Here is a 23,651-nt window from a genome sequence, read left to right on the forward strand (position 1 = left end):
CTCTTCCTATCTCTATATTATCCCTCTCACATGCCCTGCTCAGCCCAAAAGGCTGCCTAATTATAAAAGCAGGGAAACACTCCAGTTTCATAAGGGATCAAAAAAAAAAAAAAAAGTCAAAACAGTCGAGTTTATTTAGAAGACCAAAGTGAGGAGGCAATGCTGCCATACTCTGGTATTTCTTTGGAAAACACCTGAAACTTTACAGAGAACTGTCAGTTCAGAGATGACAGAAGTACTTTCGCAACAAGTGTGGTGCATGAGATGAGCACTGTAACTCCCTTCAGCAAGCAGTAGCTTTTTAGCTGCATATTTTTGCTAACATATATAGGACAGGAAAGAATCAAGCCTCATTCCTTGCTTGCAGAGATTCCAGCTACTTAATGCTCTGCCCCAAGTCCTTCATCTCCTTGCTTTGAATGTAATGATGAGTCTGGCCAGCAATTTGCCCAAGAATAAGAATCAGTACTAGTCTATAATTCAGGGCAGTGAGTTGAAAACACACCCAATTTCCAGAGCTGCCAAAATGAGATTTCACATTCTTTTGTACCATCTACTGAGCGGACTTTGAGAATACCAGAATTCAAGTCTCGCTTGCTAATCAACCATTTTAGAGGCTTTGGATTTCCTGTTTCACAGAGGTTTAACAAGTTAAATTTCAGAAACAAATGGAAAACTGTATCTTTGGAAAGCTACATTAGCAATTCTACTTCAAAAATGAGTGCTTGCAGTTCACAAGTTACTACCTTATCCACTGAACAAAGAGAAGCTTATAATTTTCTGAATTTAATGCTTCATTGTAGTTTAAACAGCCATGGCCTTGTAGAAAGCACCTCCCAAAGAGGGGGAAAAAACCCTCATTAGAAGGTGTAAATTTCCGGAGAATAATTGCTTCCTGAAATGAATAACCTTGAAAGTTTGTTCAGGATGCCAGGACTGGAGAAATTAAGCAATGGAAACTAGGATATCCTAAAAGCAAGCCCAAGACAATTTAAGACGTCTCTGCTTCCCCTTTTGATGTCAGCTGGGGAGGTGGCCAAGAAGTTGCTACACTGGAAAGTAAAATGGAGATGTCCTTAGAAGGGACAGAAAATGTATGGAGCATGAAGGTATCATCAGGTGCTACAGACCTCCAAAGGGTCTGGTGGGTGTCACGGTGAGAGTGACACTATTGCCAGAGTGACGAGGAATAGCCATGCCACAAGAGCACATAAGGGGATAAGAAGCCTGAAAGCATGGATAAAGGCATCTTACAAAGCATGCAATAACTTACACAGTGAATGATACTATTCAAAATAAATTCAGTAACTTCTCAGAGAAACAGTGGTCTCTCTGATCTCATATTCTCAACACCTGACACCTAAAAGATGATGAAACTGCACAACTAAGATGTCACCTATGTCCCTCTACCTCATATTTTCTCCATGGATTAGCCAGATTATCACCTATCTGTGTGTATCTCAGCCTATAGGTCCATATGAACATAGCTCTTTCTTAGAATTAGAGAGATAATTCCAGTATCACCACTTTCTAAACAAAAGTGAGATGTCCAGCAAGTACTGCAAACACTACACAAAACATAATCATCACAGTTGCTTATGGTTTTGTATTCTCTATAAATACCTAATAAAATAACCAAGTATAAAATGGAATCTTACCTATAACTTTTCCTAGGAAGAGTGCCTTTGGGGAATTGAACTGTGTGTCAGATGTTGCCGGCAGGCTGTAACTTGCTGGAGGATAGTGATCAAGCTGAAGAAAGAGAAAAATAAGTATAAAATAAGTATTTTGAACAGATATGCCCTCTTATAGTGTTGCTGAATCACATCTATAATTTAAGAAAAAACCCTATAATTACTGAAGAAGGGTGCTTCTGTCTTGATTAGACTACCCTATAACATTCCAACATGAGAAGTGCCTATACCTAATAGGAAAAATCGTCACTGCAGATGCCAAAAGAGCTCTAGCAGATAAATTCAGATCTTATTTTTAACTGATCGTAACTAATTGGCACACTGATGATCTAGAACTTAGCCATTTGTGTTTCTCTGAATGACAACTGTTAATATCCCAACTTGAAACTGTGGACTTGAGTAAAACATATGGAAAAACATAGTAAATTTTCTTACTTGGAAACAAATCTGAGTTTGTTCACAGTTTCTCGTATACTCAGAAATAACCAGTCAGGTTTCCTCAAATTTTTAATGAAGAGCAGAAATACATATTTGAAACGAAATTAAGGTTATATATTTTCAAATTGAAAGATTTTTTTTTTAAAGGTTGCAATCAATTGAATACAAGGAGTTAAAATACAAAAAGGCTACCAGTCTTAATCACTGCAGGTCCTACTGAGCACAAATTCTATTTAATTGCTCACTACTGGTTTCCCTAGCAAAAGGGAACCAGCACTTTAACATACAGCATCACATGCATCAGACCCACTGTTAATAAAAGCTGCAGGCATACAAAGTGACAAAAATATTCCCTTCTTTTTTCAGGCAGCAAATAGTAATGGCTCAGATCTCAGAACTACCATGTATGTTCATTAAACTAAGGTATAGATGTAGACGAGGTATATGGGAAAAAGAGTGGGGAAAAGCCTGATGCACAAAAACCTGATTCTCTTGTCTCTCATATCCCAATATTTTATCCTCACATAACTTCATTGGCGACAATGGAATTACTTCTCAGGCATTCTGATTGCATAGGATTCCTTTGCTAGGTTCTCCTTTGACATATAAGGATGCTGTATGCCAGGTTCTCCTTAACATATACATAAAATACGCCAAAGTAAAATAAATTATCTATCAATGTATTGTGGTGATGTTCTAGAGCCCTAGTCATAGTCCAGGTGTCCATTATGAGAGAGTATAGCAGATGCAATAAAAAGGTCATCCTTGCCTAATGCAAAGGATGTCCCCACAGAAAATTCTAATTGTGTCAGTAAGACATAACCAGAAATCAAAACTCACTTTAAACTGATGCATCTTAAATTTGTGGGCATTTGGATTCATGGTCTGGTCATTGAAAGTGGACAAACATTTCTGATTAGAGATGGAGCCAGCACCCCTGCCATCGGCAGCTTTGGAATCTCTTGGAGCAGTGGGGAAGCTTTGTTTGCTTTTCACATCCGAACTGTATGAGAAATACCCTTCTCTGATGCTGGGACTTGAAACAAAACAGTTCGCCATGAGATAAAAGTGAGCGAACAGTGAGATTTCTGCCCTCCTATTTTTATTGCTCCTCTTTGTTCTGAACCGACATTATCTAATAAAAGAAGCACATTTTTCAGAGGAGCTTAATCTAGGCTTTTTTTAGGTCAGTGAGGTGAAGGACCACACACTGAGTTATTCCCAACGTTGTATTTTACTGCCATCCAGTGGGTGCTCAAGTGTAAGCAGCTAGACCATAAACAGCCTGCAAGCTTCATATGAAATACTAGACCACATCAGACTTGTATAAGACACACAATAAAAATGGAATTGTGAGTATCAAATGACATTTGAAAAGAAGATATTGCATTATTTAACAAAAATAAAATGGAATCTTTGCATATGCACAGTTTGATGTCATGAGTTTGTGTTAAATTGCAGTTTTAAGATTATATTCTAGATTTTCATTACAGGTACTTTTTTCTAAAAATGCATTCATTTCATCTGAGCCGAAGAAAAAGCCCCAGTGCAGCTCTGAGCACCTCACAGATGGATGTCCCAGGGAATGTGTGGTTTCAGTTTGTCTGGTTCAGGGCACCAGACTGCCCTGAGCTGAAGTTGCTGAGATTTGAAACAGAGGTTCAGTAAAATGCAATTTCTATTGAATTACTGTTCATTTTGATGATACAACAAATCTTAACTGAGATCAACAGATATATCAGCATGAAGGCAGATACAATGTCCACATCACCTTTTTTTTTTCTAGGACAATAAACCAACACATAAGACAAATTATATGAACACTCCATTTCTTGGTAAAGTTAAGTTTATCCAGGGTTTTCTTATATGTATATGCATACATTTAAAGGATATCTATATATACATTGGGAAGTACTGAGTGTGTGTATATATATCTATATCTGTATCACTGTCAATCCAGTCTGTGTATTAAATATTTTTATGCTGAAGACATTTTATGCAGAAGATTTTCAAAATCTTATGCAACAATAATAATAATGCTGTACCTCATCAGAAGTCAATAGAGCTTTCTACTCACTTCAGTAATAGCAGAATCAAGAACTGAATGTGACATCATCATGACCAATGTAATATTCCTATTCTGCATTATTATAATGATTTATTACTTGTATTAAAAGTATTAAAACAAGAAACACATATTTTTAACACAATAGAAAAGGAGGTAAGGGGTAAGATTAGGGCATGGAGGCACCGATATGTAGACTGGACCCCTCATCCAGAGAGGTCTGCTGCTTGCCAGGGGCCAAAATAAAGGATGTTACAGAAAGGCTCCCAAGGATTGTTCAGGATTTGGACTATTATCCTCTAGTATTGTTTCATGTGGGCGCTAATGATGTCATGGGGAAAATGAGGGATATCAAGCAAGACTTCAGAGCCCTAGGGATGGCCATCAAAGGTACGGGAGCCCAGGTTGTGTTCTCCTCTATTCTGTCAATGAGGGGAATGGAATCAAGGAGGAGAAGGCGGATATGGCAGATTAACAACTGGCTGCGCCGCTGGGCTTGGCAACAGGGTTTTGGCTTCTATGACCATGGGACTCTGTTTGATGACCACCAGCTAGTGGGGAATGATGGGACCCATCTCAGCAAGAGGGGCACACGTCTCTTTGCCAAAAGGCTGGCCAACCTGGTTAGGAGGGCTTTAAACTAGGCAAGAAGAGGGAAGGGGAGGGTCACACAGACACGGCAAGCAGTACCGCACAGCCTAGGTCAGATGGCGTCCAGTGGGAGTATGCTAGTGGGGAAGTGAGGATAGGAAATGATCACGGAGGGTCCTCTTTCACCCCTCCTGGGAAACCTGTGGCCTCTGTTGCTTCCCTGAAATGCCTGTACACCAATGCGCGAAGCATGGGGAATAAGCAGGATGAACTGGAGATGTGTGTGCGGTCCCAGCGTCATGGTCTCATTGGAATCACAGAGACGTGGTGGGATAGCTCGCACGACTGGAGCGCTGCCATGGAAGGCTATGTGCTTTTTAGGAAGGACAGGCTGGGAAGGCGAGGTGGTGGAGTTGCTCTTTATGTGAGAGAGCAACTGGAATGTGTGGAGCTCAACCTGGGAGTGGAGGATGAGCGAGTTGAGAGCTTGTGGGTAAGGATTAGAGGACAGGCTAATGTGGGAGACACTGTGGTGGGTGTCTGCTACAGGCCACCTGACCAAGACGAGGAGGTTGATGAGGCCTTCTATAGGCAGCTGGATATTGCCTCATGGTCACAGGCCCTAGTTCTCATGGGGGACTTCAACTACCCCGACATCAACTGGAAGGACAACACAGCCAGGCACAAGCAGTCCTGGAGGTTCCTGCAGAGCGTCGACGATAACTTTTTGACACAGGTTGTGGAGGAGCCGACGAGGACAGGTGGGCTACTGGACCTCGTGCTATCAAATAGGGAGGGCCTAGTAGGGGATGTTAAGGTGGGGGGTAGCCTTGGCTGCAGTGACCATGAGTTGGTGGAGTTCAGGATTCAACGAGGAGGAGGCAGGGCTGTAAGTAGCCTTGCAACCATGGACTTCAGGAGGGCCAACTTTAGCCTCTTCAGAGACCTCCTCAGTAGAATCCCATGGGCTAGAGCTCTAGAAGGCAGGGGGGCCCAAGAGAGCTGGTTAGTTTTCAAGCGGCACTTCCTCCACGCCCAGCAGCAGTGCATCCCTGTGTGTAGGAAGGCAGGCAGAGGGGGCAGGAGACCTGCATGGATGAGCAGGGAGCTTGTGGCAATGCTCAAGCAGAAGGCGACGGTATACAGAATGTGGAAAAAAGGACAGGTGCCCTGGGAGAAATACAGGAACGTAGTCAGGGAATGCAGAGATGCGGCAAGGAAAGCTAAGGCACGGTTGGAACACAATCTGGCAAGGGACGTTAAAAATAACAAGAAAAATTTCTTTAAATACATTAACAGCAAAAGGAAAATCAGGGAAAACGTGGGTCCGCTGGCGGACAAGATGGGCACCCTGGTTACAAATAACACAGAAAAAGCAGAGTTGCTCAATGCCTTTTTGCTTCGGTGTTTACCAAGGGCAGCCCATTAGAGCCCCAGGCCCTAGGGACAAGAGAAGAAGCTGGCGGAGAGGAAGACCTGCCCTGGGTAGAGGAAGATTGGGTCAGAGAGAACCTAAGGAACCTCGATACCCACAGATCCATGGGCCCTGATGGGATGCACCCCAGAGTGCTGCGTGAGCTGGCAGATGCCATAGCTAAGCCGCTCTCCATCATCTTTGAAAGATCCTGGAGAACAGGGGAGATGCCGGAAGACTGGAAGAAGGCCAATGTCATGCCAGTCTTCAAAAAAGGCAAGAAGGAGGACCCAGGCAACTACAGGCCAGTGAGCCTCGCCTCAATCCCCGGAAAAGTGATGGAACGGCTCATACTGGCCATTATCTTCAGGCACATGGAGGACAAGAAGGTGCTCATGGAGGACAAGAAGGTGCTCAAGAGTAGTCAGCATGGATTCACCAAGGGAAAATCTTGTTTGACTAACCTGATAGCCTTCTATGATGAAATGACCGGCTGGATAGATGAAGGGAGAGTGGTGGATGTCATCTATCTCGACTTCACCAAGGCTTTTGACACCGTCCCTCACAACATCCTCCTGGGCAAGCTCCGGAAGTGTGGGATAGATGAGTGGACAGTGAGGTGGATTAGGAACTGGCTGGATGGCAGGGCCCAGAGAGTGGTGATCAGCGGTGCAGAGTCTAGTTGGAGGCCTGTAGCTAGCGGGGTCCCCCAGGGGTCAGTCCTTGGTCCAGTCCTGTTCAATTTATTCATCAATGACCTGGATGAAGGCACGGAGTGCTCCCTCAGCAAGTTTGCTGATGATACCAAACTGGGAGGAGTAGCCGATACCCCAGAGGGTTGCGCTGCCATCCAGAGGGACCGGGACAGACTGGACAACTGAGTGGTGAAAAACCTCATGCAATTCAACAAGGCCAAGTGCAGGGTTCTGCACCTGGGGAGGAATAACCCTAGACACCAGTACAGGCTGGGGACTGACCTTCTGGAGAGCAGCTCTGCGGAGAAAGACCTGGGTGTCATGGTGGATGATAAGTTGACCATGAGGCAGCAGTGTGCTCTTGTGGCCAAGAAGGCCAATGGGATCCTGGGGTGAATTAAGAAGAGCGTCTCCAGCAGATCGAGGGAGGTGATCCTGCCCCTCTACTCAGCCCTGGTGAGGCCACAACTGCAGTATTGTGTCCAGTTCTGGGCTCCACAGTACAAGAGGGATGTGGAGCTGCTGGAGAGAGTCCAGCACAGGGCTACAAGGATGATCAGGGGCCTGGAACATCTGCCCTCTGAGGAGAGGCTGAGGGAGCTGGGCCTGTTCAGCCTGGAGAAGAGAAGGCTGAGAGGGGATCTAATCAGTGTATATAAGTACCTCAAGGGAGGGAGTGCAGAGGATGGTGCTGGTCTCTTTTCAGTGGTGGCCACTGATAGGACTAGAGGAAATGGCCGGAAACTGAAGCACCAAAAGTTCCACAGGAATTTAAGGAAAAAATTCTTAACAGTGAGGGTGACAGAGCACTGGAACAGGCTGCCCAGAGAGGTTGTGGAGTCTCCTTCTCTGGAGATCTTCAAAACCTGCTTGGATGCAGTCCTGTGCCACGTGCTCTAGGTGACCCTGCGTATGCAGGGGGGTTGGACTAGATGATCTCTAGAGGTCCCTTCCAACCCTAAGCATTCTATGATTCCATGATTCTATGTAAGTCCCAAACCGCTTGGGGTGATCACAGCCCAAGTCACCCTGACTCACTTCCCTCCTTAGTGTGGCACTGGTGCTTCACTGAGCTTTTATAAAGTCAGTTTTCTGCCGGATTAAGGTCCTTGACCCAGCTTATCATGGAGCAGACTGGGAACAGGGCTGGGGCAAGACACAGCATGTAAATGAGGATAGAAATTTGGACTGACTTAGACTGCTGTGGACTTGCAGCCTCACTTTACCCATCTGGACCACATATATATCATGGGCATAGTGTAAAGCTAACTTTAGGTTGGCATTGAACTCTTCAAATGAAATTTCTGCAGTGGTATAGTTAATATAATTTAGGAAGAACTCCAATGCTGTTTTGCCAGATTAACACTGATTCATCTACTGCAGCTTTTATGAAAATCAACTGCAGTCTTTTGTAATATCTTTTGTTTTTTTTTCTCCCCACTCAGGGATTTAAATTAGAAACCTAAAGAGCACAGGTTACGTTGCAGAAAAAAAAAAAAAAAGTTGTTTTCTCATTAAAGCTTAAGCATATTTGCTATAAATCCTGCATTTTCTTAAAGCCACTGTTGCTCTAATAAAAAATATCACGGGATAATTTGGTCCAATATAAAAAAAATATGAAAACTTGGATAAAATTTAAATGGAAACTTGGATACACATCTCAAAATGTAACAGTGGCACTGATAAGGAAAAGGACACTATTTTGTATGGCTGCTTTCAATTTAAACAGTTCTCTGATATTTCTTTCTCATATCTGTGGACTTTGTATTGCTCTTTTTAATAGATGAATTACATCAAATGTTAACAGATGCAATAGCAGCTTATAAAATGCCAAGTTATTAAAATGAAAAATATCTACTCCATGTGCCTAAAGATGACTTTCACAGGACATTAATTTGCCCAATATGTTCTGCCATATAATGAAAAGCACCTATTTCATGCTAAGTTTTGACTTTTTCTTCAGGCTTAGTGTTAAACAGAAAATATTTAATGTTTCATTTGTTTTCTTTGTTTCTATGATTCCAGTAAACTGGACTGCAGGGTGCAGAAGGAATTTCACTTACTGGTCTCCTCATGCTACATTGCTTAGATATAGCCAAAGCTTGGGCCAAAAAGACAAAAAAATCCTCTCAATCCAGTAATACGGACTTTGCTGAAAAAAATGCAAGAAAAAGGGTGGATCTGCTGGAGAACTCTTCTCTTCTTGCATGTTTTTACTGACAGAAAGTGGACAAAAATATTCTTCCGAAAAGCTTCAAGCTTTGAAACTCTTTGAACTTTGAAGCTGATGCGCAGAGAGGGAAAAGCTCCTGCAATGACAGATACTTCAGCCTCTGCATCTGCCCCTAAGCAGCAGGTACAAGGAAATAAACAACTTCAGGTCTTGCAACCATGAAACCAGAAGGCGAGATGCACACGATGCACATGAGGAGCTCAACTGATTGCATTTTTCCCACTGGTTTCAGTGGGAGCTGCATATTTGCCAATTAGAGGAAAATATGTCTCCAGAGTCCTGATCTTTAGGGTAATGATGTTTTACTCTCTCATTTATTGATGAGTGAAAAAGATTCTTGTTTATGAGAAATCTTTCATCTGACTTTCAACAGGGAAATGTGCTCATTTATCATGGCAGATGCCACTTACCAACTCCAGCTCCAAGAACAAGATGTAGAAATGGTTCATTTACGAGCTTCCTGCCTACCTATATTGCTGTCTTTCTCTGAAAGATTGTAAGTTCTGCTGTAAAATAAAAAAAAGTTGAATAAGTTCAATGATGGATAAAATCAAGGAAACTGCTAGTAGCTCATGGATATTCTGTGAGCACAAAAGAACAGGTAAGGAAATTATTAAGTTGTGAATTATTCATTCACTTCTGATTCTGATTAATAGAATTTAAATTCTACTCTGCTGTTTCTTGCAGTTATTTAGAGAATCATTTAAGAACTGAGCATCCAATCCTCTAAAATTTTCATAACATCATTTCGCTTGGACGAAATTTTGAGTAAACAAAGATCAGGTTCTGTATTTCTTCATATCTAGGAACATATATGGTGTTTAGGGTTTTAGGAATGAAATCTCTATACAAGCGTTCTTATATTTTTAAAACTTCTATTATTAATAGCTTTTTATTATTCTATGTAGTCACTTATGAAAAAATGTACATTTGAAACTTGAGTAAAAGACATTTTCTTACGATTTCTCATTCACAACAAATGCTTAGTAGCTATGTCTAAACTGAGCACTAATGCATTAATCATGCAGATGTAATGTATGTTCAGCTCTAGAAAATGGTCTGAGTTTGCCTTTCTATTGCTTTCTGAGTAATACATTGTCATTGAAGAATGGCAATACACTGCAGAAATAAAGTATCTCCAGGGATTTAAAATAATTCATTTCAGTAGGAAGGCCTCTGCTATTAATGGAAAAAAAGATTTTTCTTTCTTTAAAGTAAAAACTCCCTGGATATTTATTAAATATCCTCTTAGTGTAATAGATGTAACTGACTAGGTTAAAAGTGGTTTGTTTGGATGGAAAAGCTTTCAGTTAAATAGCTTATGTGTTTTCACCCATGGTTAATGTCCTGAGCATTTAAACCAGGAAAGACAAAAAGATATTTTAATTACCATCTCTGAGAAAGCATGGAAGGCAATGACATCTGATACCAAACAATTCTTTCATCTACCTTGCATGCATATAAAGATGCTGGAGTTAGATGCTGAAGTCTGCAGAATTAAAACTGTAAATTAGGTGCACATTCTCAACAGGAACGATATTTACTTATTGGGAGAGATGGCCAAAGAATATGCTAAATTTTCTATCATTCGAAATCTTTAAAACCAGATAGAATGCCTTTCTACAGAATGTGTTATAGTGCTATCATTACTTTCTGGGTTAGCTGCAGAAAATCATTTGGTTGAATTTTATGGCCTTGGTTAAGCAGAAGATCAAACAGAGTGATCATACTCTGTTCAGGCTTAAAAATATATGAAACAGGAGAATAGGTATAATTCTATAGCAACACTAATCATAGTAGTTGAAGCTGTAGCCTCACTGAAGTCTATGAGAAAGCTGCCATTCCTTGTAATGAAACAAAGATTCAACCTATAATTACAAAATCTTTGATATATTCATCACATTTAAGCTTAGGGCTATACGCAGATTGCTTTGCTCTACTTCACCTATTTTATTTTATTGCTGTTGTGTTTAACATTTTATTTTGTATTTCGGCTTAGTTTTGAATTAACTTTGTATGACATATTATTTAAGCATCTAAACATTTGCAAATGTTACTTCTATAGCAGAGAGTTCAAAATGGCAATAAAAAATGCACTTGCGAAAAACTCTGTTTCTTCTAGATGTTAGTTGGATCAAGGGCAAATCTTTCAATGATTTCATTTTTAACAGGAGCTGATTATTTCCACTGCTTATCTTTGATGGTTCTGGAAAAAAAAGGCCCATGCAAATGATTTTTTCTGGACTTTACTTATGAGCAGGTGAAAATTTCCAGAAAGCCTCAAACTCATATTGATTGTGAATGGACTTGATATTGTGACTATGGTCTCCTGAGCATGGGCATGGGCTACTGCTAGTTGTCCTGAAACTATATGGGTGAGCTTGGGAAAGCAGAGTCCTGTGGAAATCACTATGCTCTTAAGTCTTTTCAGGGGGAGACGCCTAACAGTTCACCAAGTTAAACACCATGTAAAAACTTTGTAGAAAGACAGGTCTCAGGTGAGTCTGGAACTTGTCTATCTGTGTCCCCAAGATGAGAATACACTTTGTTTCCCTGTGAAGAGAGTAATTTCCCTGTGAACAAAATGGAGTTGGTAGAAGAACACTACCTTGTAAAGTGGGTTTCAGTCCAGAGATTGCTTGATTTCAGAAGCATTTTTTAATAAGGGAGCTATTTATAAAGGGATCTCTTCCTTACTCTATGTGTCTAGAAAATTTAAACTAAGAATCTGGGTTCAGGAGAAGAAAAATGCATTAGTATGAGCAACTGACTTCAAAAACATTCTGATGTTACAACTGTGAAATAGATTTGACTGGATTCATCCAATTCAGACATATTGCCATTGCTTTGAAATTGCTTTCATTTAAGCTTTATGAAGTGCTCTGGGTGGTACTTCTGCAGAAACGGTTGAGCTAAAGGACATTGGAAGCTGTGATTCACAATCCAATTCTAGAAAGGGCTTTAAAGGAAGTATGAAAAACTGGAGGCTTGCTGACCTTGTACAAGAACACCTAAGGAAGCTGAGAGGCCCACATCTAAGTGTGTTGACTTTGTTCTGTTGAAAATTAAAGCACATCACATTTTTATTTTTGTAAAATGCTGATATGGGTTTTGTGCAATGGTATAGAAACAGAAACAGAAATAGCAAAGGAAGGCAGAACAAGATAGCTTGTGATCCAGACTCCATCCTTATTTTACTATGGGGACTTGTACAGGAGCAGGAGGAGCAAATCTTGCACTAAGTATGTAACTGTCACCGTTCTTTAAGGCGTTAACTTGAATGGTAGTCCTTCCATTTGCTTCAGTGGATTTTAGATCAGAATCTCTTCTAGGGAGATTTTTATCCTTGGCTTTCTTAAAAGAATATTTTATTGATGTGGGAATAGTTTTAATCAGCCATGAAAACTTGGTAAAGCGTGCTGTTTTTTATGATATGGAAAATACCCTGCTGAAGCATGCAACCTTTTAATGAAGTCAAACCAAATAAAACTTGCCCTACATGACCTAAAGCTCAGCTCTTGAAATGTCATTTACTAGGATAATACATTCCCATCTGCCAGATTGTATTTTTTTTTTTTTATCCACAGGTGAACTAATACAGCCTTGGAGGTGTGCCACAGCTACTAGTATTTGGTATTTCAAAAGAGGTGAGAGAGAGGAAATCTAACTAGCAAATTTTTGCCCCTCTCACTGAAACATCAGAAGATAAGATACTTGTTTCTGAATTAACATCATTTTGTTTTCCTGGAGCCTAAAGCAACTGTATATCCTTAATCTTATCATTGAGAAACTACTGATCTCACACACGGGAGCTTGTTATTTAATGTAGAACTAATTACTGAGTTGCCTGCAGTCAGTGAACAAAAAAAATCTGAACTACAACACCTTTCAATGGTCCTTGCTTTCAACAGTCTTTGGTCTTGACTTAGCATGTTAGGAATAGGGATATATTTCTAAGGAAAATAATTCATACCAAATATTTGTTCTTGAGATTATGTTGCTGTATTGTGAATAAATTAGGAATTTTAATATATTTTTATATTTATTTTAAACCCTGACTCAAGTTCTGGTTGATTGGACAGACTTTATGCAGGCAGTCAATTGTCTCCTGTCCTACAACACTGGTGAGGTCTCACAGAGTCCCCATAATGAATCTTTTACTGCATTTCAGAAGTGAAACACCTGAGAATTGTGATAAACATCAGATTCACACAGTTCATATGGTAGCAATTTATTGCCTGACTGCAGATTTTTTAAATCTCTCTGGCCCTACAGGGTTATTACAGTAAGTTAGAGAGACAGGTATTCTAGGTATGAGCTAGCTCTTAACACCACAGAAATACTGAGTGCTCTTGAACAGAAGCTTTGATGAGAATTAAACCCTTCTTGTGACATTTTTATGCCACGTGGAGATGTGGAAGTGCAAGCAACAGCACCTGGCAAGCAAGCTGTCTTACTTAAAAGCAAGCAAACCAGATGCTCATCAGGTTGGAGAAAAAGTTAGTAGGAAATAAAAGTCTATACAAATGTTCATTACTCAGATGTTCAAGAGGAAACTCATACTTTTTGAGTTGTCCTCTGATACTGAGTAAAATTATATTTCTAACATATCAGCTGTTTCTTCAAACATCACAAAGTGTTTACTTTTGAAAGCAGGACTAAATTTCAAGCAAACAATCTACAGAACAGATCCATCCCTGTTCCTCTCAGCTCTCCTATTTACAAAATACAACCATGTAAGTTACAAAATCAACTTCCTCTTGGAGAATAGAAAGCATTTCATAGAAATCCTTTTTTTTTTTTTTTTTTTTCCCTTGGTACAGCAATAGTAGGACTTAAGGATTTTCCTCACCTATCTACTTTCCCTACCCTTGTATGTACATCAGAGACCCTCTAGTTTAATAAGCCTAAAATGCATGCTTTCTGTCTACCTAAACTAGTTGTGTTCTGAATGAAGCAATTTTTACCCTCTCTGAGAAACACTAACCCAAAAGCCTCTGGCTTTTCAATGCCTTAGATAGGCAGCTGACTCTGGTAGCTTCCCAACACGGGAGGAAAAAAAAAAGAGAAAAAAAAGGTCTGTCACTGAGTGTTGGTAAGTTGACACAAGACTGTTGGTATTTTCCAACTGGGTGAGATATCCGACCTAATCCCTTTGACAAATAATTTATGCAGTTAACAGCTGTCTAAATATGCCACATATGAGCCTATAGGACTCATATGAGAGAAGTATGTCCAAATGTTACATAGAAAATGCATATATCAAAATACAATACCCTTCCTGCCAGAAGGCATGAATCGCCTATCTATATATTTTTAAGAATTTTTGAAAACATTTTCAGACATTTTGAAAACTTAATTCTGAAATCTGAAATTCTCAGTTAGACACTGTAATCCATGGATAAAGTTTCCTTTTGGAAGGAAAAAACAACTGCCTGGCATCCATTTTAGTCTTGAAGTAGGTAATACTGTGACAGATACTATCCTTAACCTTTTGGCTTTTTTCCCAAGGACATTTCTGCTTTTTATACTTCGTTTGTTATTGGGTTTGGTTTGCTTCTTATGACCAGATCCAGATCAATCCATCCAAATCCACCTGTCTCTCTCACCAACAAAACTCACTCACATGCTGCCACAATCTCCATGTTTGCAGACGTGACAAACAGGGAACAGAAACAGAGCACTGAAGTGATCGCAGAGAGATGCTGTCTGGAAACACTGATTGCTTCTTGCAGAGACCCTCTTCATCACATAGATAGTATTATGTTATTTCAAAGGTTTGTAAACTGAGATAGAGAGATGGAGTTTCTGCCAGTGCTGTACCAAAAACGAAGTAGGACAGAACTGTCTTCCTTCAGAAGTACTCCTTCTCTTAAGCCTCCTGTCACACAAACACTTAAGCATCTGCTCAACTTAGCAGGCTTGAGCAGCAATTCTAATTTCTTCTAATTATGCTGGACTGCAGGGTAGATTCAAATTTGAAGATATGCTATTTGCAGACTCCAGACCTGCAGCATGGCAGTTAGTTGTCTATACACTGGGGTCTAGGGCCATTTAAGATGCTGTAGGGTATCCCAGCTGCTGCTCCAGTGACGGCGGCTGAGCCTAAGTAAGTCCCTTGTCACCTACCTCTACCAGCCCACATGTCTCTGATGCCCTGAGGCATCTACAACAGCACCTGTGTTAGTCCTGGCTTCCACCTCAGCTCTGGTCACACAAGACTGAAGTTTTCAGAACAAGGCAGCCTGAAAGCACAGGGAGAGACGACAGCCTGTACTAGGAATATGATCTGCAAGCAGCATCCCAGCTATCTTCTTGCTTCTAAAACTGCACTGATCCCTTCAGGGGAAGAAGGTCATCAAAATACAAGGCACTGCAAGCTGCTACTAATAACACAGGTGGCACCAGAAAAGCCCTGGGTATCCGCTTACCTGGAGCACTATGTCCCTTCCATTCCGCGTGATGTTAACAGTGTGAGGCTGCCCGTTCGCCATGTTTCTGTGGTCAACATCAATGTTATATGGGTCTTTGGTGCCTCCTAGGCTGTACCGAATTTGTAAAGTCCCTAGTGAAAGAAATGTGAAAAGTACCCTTAGGATAACTGCATCTTTTTTTTAACAGATATCTTCCCTCTTGATTTTCACATACGGCTGCTATTGTTCTATATTTAAATCAACCTTGGATGTGGCCTCTGCAATAGGAGAATTTAGTGAAGAAGAGATTTGTGTGAGAAGTTTCATCTAAGAAGTTACACATTTTAGTACATCCAGAAGCACTGAGTGGTTGAGATTATTACTCTTGCTTCAACAAAATTCTTCAAAATTAAAAGTGACACAAGACATGAGCTTTTTTAAACTATTGGTAAGTATACAATAAAGTTAGAATTACAACAAATTAGCAGTGACATTACAATCCACACATGAGATTTTCTTCCTGTCAAAACTAATTGTTTTTGATGGGTGATTGTCTGGATTTTTATAAAAATGTGATAATATACAATGAAAAGAAAATCACAGCTTATATTGTTAGAGAAGTTTAGTCAGAAGTGGCTAACCAATATTCATGACAGTCTTTCAGGCATTTGTTTTTATAAACAAAACTGTGTCTGTTTTCCCAAAGTGTCTGTTTTTCATAGCAAAATTCAATATTGCCTTTAAAGCACACTTTTTGAAATGAGAAATGCAAACCCAGTTATTGTTCAAAATCTGGAATACTCTGACCAAAAGACACTCCAAGACCTGTAAAATTGTAGTTTGGATGTCTGATGTAGAATTTCTTTCATATACCCCCTTTCTCCCCCATGAAGGGAGAACATTATGTGGCATGAGGAATACTCACACTAGCCTGTCCCATAGAACACAGTGGGAGTGGAAATTATCTAAACTTTGATTTTCATGAGACAGTAACTCACCATTTGGAATTTTGGGGTTTTGATGCTCAGAAAGCCAAAAACAACCTTCAGTCATCATGACCATTTGGGGATCTTAAACACAATGCCACCCCAATATTTTGAACATCTCATTAATTAGGCAGAGTTTTGGAAGAGCTAAACACTGAACACTTCCCACTGATTACTGTGATATTGCCACAAGACCTGTAATTTTGAACTATTTATTTCAGATGCCTCTCTATATATATACACCCACTTGTTCTCTCCATAGTACTAGTTCATTCTGTGGATCTGATTACTACACCAGAATTTCTGTTTTGTCAACTGCACTGAACTGAATGGTTCAAAAAATGCAGTAAAACAGAATGCATTTTTGCTTTCACATCTCCAGGGTGAAGAGATTTTCTCTTTAGCCCATAGCTTTGCTGAATGTTATTACCAGCAAAGCCTTTAACAGAAAAAGTCCAGAGCAGTAGCTTACCAGATGGCTTGACAAGCACTGCCATGTAGTCCTGGGTGTAGGAGCTGACGTACAGTAGGACACAAGGGGACTTGGTGGTGCTGAAGCTGAAGCTGAGCTCTTCCTTATTCAAGCTGAGATCTGGCACTGTGGTCTCATGGTCTGCAGAACTCAATAGTGTCCGGCTAACTAAGTCTTTCATGCTGGTCCCTGGGGAGTGGAAGTTGTAACGAAGCCATATTCCCTCTTCAAAAAATGCCCCAACATCTTCAAAATAAAGAGAGAAAAAAAATAGAAATTGAACTTGCTTGAATGTCTTCTGGATAAAACATATTACTACTGGACTTGAGCAGTACTAATCTGTATGTGTTTCTACTGCTACATTATTCAAGTATTTTGCTAATACTTAGGTCTGGAGCCTCACAATTTTTCCAGGGAGGATGAAAAGCAGTATCTCCATTTTATTGATGGGTAACTGAATCCATAGAGCAATGGAGAGAGCTCCCTTTGGGTCACACAGAAATCTCCCCTTTTGTCTTATACCAACATGGCAGACTATAAATCAGTGCTTCCTTTGTTGTCTTCTGTGAAAAATTTGAGATAGGACTGGATGCAACACTAAAAAATTATCCATTGCTAGTACAACACTTCAAGTGACTTGCATAAAAGTCGGATGGCTTTTCAGAGGTAAACAGGGAGGTTGACTCATGGTGGAAAATAAGGCAAGCAATAGCTCAACTATAACTCCCTAGAGCTGTTAAAGAGTCTAAATTTTTCAAGTCATTCTGAGATAAAATGTCATGTTTCAATACTCTCGATGGAAAATAAAACAACTTTTGACAGAATTAATACTTTCAATCAAAAAAGCATTGCTATTACTTCTAATAATGCAGTCCTTCCTACTTCTTAACATTGAACACATAATACGAAATTGATTTTCTTGCAGTGAAAGGTGACTGTTACATCTTCCTAAGGCCATCACAAACAAAGCTGCACACCATTAGTGGCATACGGCCTTCTAAGCGATCAGTGGCCTGCTTTTCCTAAGACAGTAATTATTTAGTAATACTGGAATGCTGTATAGGCTTTTCTTTCATTAAAGAAAATTTTAAATTACATGTGAGTGTAAATAAGAAGGCATGTTTAAAGAATATTTCATAATCCAGAACAATGAATAAATAGTACGAATATAGCAAGTCAGTAATATCTATAAAATGGTTATAACCAATGTTCCTAGAGTCGACAATCATTTTAAAAAAAATCCTTTGTCATTTAGTACCTCCTTATAAGTGATTTATAAATGCAAAGCCAACACAGACTACTACCAAATTATTCATCTAAACCTGAAAAGACATCACATGGTCTTTATTAGAACAGAAATCTCATTTTTGCTCCTTCTGCATTGTGGTTCTTCATGTGCCTTACACAATTCTGAGAAAGGGTTCCTCACAAATCATATGAAGCAAAATGTTGATTTTATGATCTGTATAGTAATACAGGCAAGTCAGAAACGAGTCTTCAGACTTTATTCAGAGTTGTCGGGCAGACAAAATATAAGAAGATCGGTAGTATTATCATAGACTTTACTGATGCTCCTTTTCAGAATTTTGCCAACTCTAGTGTTGGAAAATTTGTATGGTTTCCTGTTACAGAAAAGTTCTCCAAAACTCAAAATATAATAGTCATTGTCACTGCACAGCCACATAAAATAACTACTCGTGTTGTAGACCCAGGGTTCGATAAATAATTTGATCGTTCTGATAGATTTATCACTGTCATTTTATAGGAGGTATCTTAAATCACCTTGAAAGAGTTATGGGACAGGTAATTCAGTTTAACAGCTGTATTTTGCAGTAGACCCACTTCAGTATTCCTGGATTAAAAGTTAAGGGTTCTCTCCTGAAAATATTTCTTCAAAACTTTGATGCTTTCTGCTATTAGGAGCAGCGTTGAAGGTAAGCAGTAACACTAAAAAATGCAGCTCTAAATATTTGCAAGATTGGCTTAAAAATATTTATGACCATTAACAACTTCTTCTTCAACCTCTGCTTATAGCTTTATTTTGAAAAAAAAAAAAAAAAAACAGACACATAAAAGCAGATGCTCTGGCAGATATAGTATAGTATAGTGTTGCTGAACCAGTAGAGGAGGTCCAGGAAGTGCCTGACACTGCAGGCCACTTATGACCAAAGCCAAATTACATTTGAATCCTTCCCCCTCCAGCTTATTCTCTGTGCCTTGCATTTTAGGAAGCGATCTATGGGACTGATGGCTGTTACACTCGCTCATTGCCTCTCATGCTGAAACTACTGGAAATTTCAGCGCCTACCTGAGCTCTGCTCTGGGGCTGAGTGAGCAAGAGTGGGACACATTTCCCACAGCTATAGATGTTATTAATCACTACTTAAATGTTTATTACTACAAAGAAAGCTTTAAGTAAATAGCCCTGTCTGAAGTAGTGAGATTTGTTTTTTTTCCATAAAGATTTCACAGCAGAGCAAAGAATGTTCTGTAAGTTTAACTTGATTTATGTCAAGAAAGTAATTTCCGGAAGAGCTGTGCTATTACAAGTGTACAAGCTATTGCAATGAGCCTTAAAATCTTCCTCATGTGTGCTTCACTTCTTTTAAGAACAAGGACACAGTTCACTTTGGTTGGGTGAATATATGAGGCTTTCATCAGCAAGATACTGAATCCCCTCAAGTTTCAGCTCAGCAAAGTTGTTAAGTTCATGCTTAACTTCCTCCTGGAGCAGGACTATATGGTATTCAGCAGCACACAAAGAGTGGACTCTGGTAAATATTAGAAATATTAGAAAATTTTAGAAATAGCTAAAAGATAATCTTTTCTATTCTGAACTGAGGGGTGATCAGTGAAGAAATTACCCACTTGGAGGCCAAAAAATATCATCTTTGTGAAACTGCTAGATGGAATATCAAAATCCTTCATTCAGCAAACCATTCAAGCTGCTGAAAACATTTGTACAAAATGAATGCTAAAATGAAGCAGAAGTGCTGTTGCTGATATGAGGAGCAGGTTTCCACATACCACCCTCTGCTTTCTTTGGGAGTATTTCAAATAAGATATGTGAAGAGAAGAGATTAAGGAGATGAGGCATAGTAAAGGGTTCCTCTGCAAAGTGCGCTTTTGAGACAAAAGCCTTGAAGAAATGAATGTGAGGGTAGCAAATTTGTTTTCTTTGGATGGCAGCACATATTTCTAAACCAATATGCAGGGTGGTCATACTCTGTTGACAGCCTTTGCAAGTACAAAAAGGTTAGATTAGCTTTGTAGAGAAACCCAGAATAGGATTTGTGGATCATTAGAACAATTTTTGCAAGCAAGATATATCCCCAGTATGAACTGTACATATTTTACAAATCTATCTGGTTTCAATTTGATGAGTGATGAATCAAAAGCAGATCCAAAACTTAACATACACATAACAAAATGCACCTACAACTGAAAAAATCGATTTGGAGAGTTAGATTGCATCAGTCAGCTCTTCAATCTCCCTTTCCCACTCTGCTACTTTTATACACTCTCATTATGTCTTGGACTAGGAGTGTTGAATGGCTGGAGGAAAAAGTCAAATAGCAACAAAACCCACTTTTTCCAAAAACTCCACTGGAGGCAAAGTATAAGAAATTAAACAATACCATGACATTTCTGCAGGAGTGTTGTAGACTTAAGAAAATACAAGTAGGTGCCTGAATCTCCTTTGCTGCTGCTTGACATCAGCGAAATGTCAGTGTCTCTTCTCCTTGGGTAGCTATAATGACTCTGCTAGCCTGCACTCAGTCACATGCATAACTGATTTCTCCATTACTTTTTTTTTTTCACCTGTGAAAAACATTGCCAGGAGTGACAAGGCAGAGGTTTGGCTGAATGTGGTTTTGTAAAAATTTTCTGTCCGGAGACACACATAAAAGACGTAGAAGTCAGTGCTCTCTACTAGGACTGAATAGGCTCTGTGCTGTTAATGAGGAGAGGAAAAACTGCACCCTTCTGTTGTCGTGACACAGTACAGGATATGACTCCTAAAAAATAAAGAAGCAGTAGGTCTGTGGAGCTACAGGAAGAAGCCATTTCAACATAGCAACTTTTCAAGAACGGCACTTCAAAAGGTGGAATTTGTCTTCCGTGCTAGCATGGTCATCACTGTCTGACAATCATTCATTGTACATTTTTCCAAGCAAATTCAAGATCTGGCCTGTGTCTCCTTTCATCTGGGGAAGAAGGAAAACACAATGCTTGTTACTTCCAAGGTATTACTGTATTGGACAAATGAAGGCCTACAGGCTAGGCCTTCAAACCAGTCTCATTAATGGTAGATAACATTGTGCTGGGATAAAATCCCTCTCAGGAGTTGGTAACAAAATTCTGAAGACTGTGAGGCCTGGCCAGGACACAAATGAAAAGTGCAGCAGAGAAAGATTCTTTCTTCATTTCACAAATCTGACTGAAATGATTGCTTAGGGCCTTTCTGGAGGCTCTGACCTTAGACATAGTTCGATATAGTGAATTAAAAATCCTACTCTTTGATCCTATGTACCTGTGCTTAATGCTCTGTTTTGCCTGCACAGAGTTCTGAACATAAACAGCAACAGCCTTCAAATCCTAACCAAGGACATTCACTGGAGGTATTCACACAGTGGATGCCTGTCCAGAGACTACTAGGGCAATTTAGACAGCCCAGGCAACAAAACCTCTGCCCCCATTCATCATTGTTCTTTTCTTTTTTGATTTCTTATATGGCCATAAATATTGAATATAGACTGGCTTGTCTGGCCTGTGCCTAAGAAATTTGCTGGAAATTGCAGCTACTTCCAGGATGTGGTCACAAAGATTCAGACTATTTGCTGAGATACATCCTGACCATAGGACATCAGTCAAGTGACAGAATCCCACAGCTGCTGAGAATTTACTCAATTTATTTATTATTGAGTGATCTGAAGACAGTAATGTATATTGCTTAGATGATCAACTCACTGAACATTTATTCTGCTCTCAAACTTACAATATTTAGTTTCTGAAACTGAGGAGTTATGATTTAAAGGTCTTGTGCATCATCAAGTCTATTACTTGGGCTGTCATCACTATAATAGTTTTTGATGCATATTCCATTTTTGAGGTAGAGTAGAAGAGCAAAATGCAGTAACTGCTTGTTGAAACTAATAGCACCTGAACACGCTGAAGAACTGAACGCTTCAGAAGAACTGGATGAGTGCCATGGATAATGGGATTACACCATATGAATCACTGAACCTATGACCAACCTACTCAATGCCAAAATCATAGAATCATAGAATCATAGAATGCTTAGGGTTGGAAGGGACCTCTAGAGATCATCTAGTCCAACCCCCCTGCATACGCAGGGACACCTAGAGCACGTGGCACAGGACTGCATCCAAGCGGGTTTTGAAGATCTCCAGAGAAGGAGACTCCACAACCTCTCTGGGCAGCCTGTTCCAGTGCTCTGTCACCCTCACTGTCAAGAAATTTTTCCTTAAGTTCCTATGGAATTTTTGGTGTTTCAGTTTCCAGCCATTTCCTCTAGTCCTATCAGTGGCCGATCTGCCGAAAGGCAGATTTGTCCAGGAAGCAATTCATTGTACCTAGGTGAGGCTAAGCTTTGAGTCTCTTCTGCAGGAACCAGTATTTGTACCTCCATTGCCTATATAGGGAGCCTAGGGAGATAACCTCCTATAATAGCCTTTTATAAATATATATATGTTTACATGCATATAGAAGTGTCTTTTATCCTGCCTTGTTCTATCCATATACTAGTGAAAAGCCTAGCAATGTCTTTCAAATCTTAGTTGTGGCTCATTCTGCACTGATGTGAAGTCACTATGGATATATGTAATTTATAGCTACAGCAGTATGAACTGATGTATGAGCAGCAGGCTTAGAGAAAGGGCACAGCAGCCTGTTCTGTGTATTCTTTGCTGAATCTAAATGAAAATTCAGTTCCCTTTTAATGACAATATCCATAATGGTTAAAACACCCCATCACAGAAATTATATGGATGAAGAAAACTGTAATGTCAAAAATGCATCAGACCAGGTTTCATGGTTTCCAACAGGTCCTTGGAGGTGCTTTCCAGATAAACCCTGAGGAAAATTCACAGTTTTGCAAGACTCTTTTGAGAAATATTGGAGACTGGCATTCAGTGATTGCACAGTATTCTGAGTAACAATTTTGAGTGGGGAGACCTGTCTTCAACACCTTCCTGTACCACAGGCATCCACTCCAAAAGTGAGCAGTTCCCTCTATCTCGTTCGCTTTCTATATTACCATAATGGCAACATTTTATTGTACCACAGACTTATTGTGAGGAAAAATACCTTGCCAACTTGCAAGATTCCAACACTATTTCAATAGCGCACCAGAGTATAAATATTCCATGCAGGTATCCTTGTACAAACTTTGTATCTGGCATTTCCTTGTGCACTTCCCTTAGGCATTCAGCAGCCAGCAGTTTTGATGGGATTATCTGTTCATCTTTCAAAAAACATCTGTATTCAGTGCATATGACATGAGAGCAGGCCTATTATAGTTAGCTAACAAAGAAATTGAAAGCTTATCACATTTTCTGAGCCAAGTTTTTTTAAAGTTATTTTTTGCATTTCTGTATACAGAGTAAGAAAACTCTGCACTTTATTAG

The 23,651-nt window shown here is 39.8% G+C and overlaps 1 protein-coding gene across 1 annotated transcript in view; it reads right to left on the reverse strand.

Moving 5' to 3' along the window:
• The window catches only part of LOC104565350 (contactin-associated protein-like 2), a 971,843-nt gene that overhangs the window by 51,179 nt on the left and 897,013 nt on the right, over positions 1 to 23,651 (reverse strand). Inside the window, exons 19-21 of the mRNA XM_088520855.1 lie at positions 17,002 to 17,247; positions 15,562 to 15,695; positions 1,659 to 1,752 (exon numbers count right to left, since the gene is read on the reverse strand). Coding sequence (XP_088376981.1) covers positions 1,659 to 1,752; positions 15,562 to 15,695; positions 17,002 to 17,247 — 474 coding nt within the window. The remainder of the gene's footprint in view (positions 1 to 1,658; positions 1,753 to 15,561; positions 15,696 to 17,001; positions 17,248 to 23,651) is intronic.

This window comes from Tinamus guttatus, unplaced genomic scaffold (assembly GCF_059628265.1).
Source record: "Tinamus guttatus ecotype Peru unplaced genomic scaffold, ASM5962826v1 Tinamus_guttatus_pri_ptg000104l, whole genome shotgun sequence".
NCBI lineage: Eukaryota > Metazoa > Chordata > Aves > Tinamiformes > Tinamidae > Tinamus > Tinamus guttatus.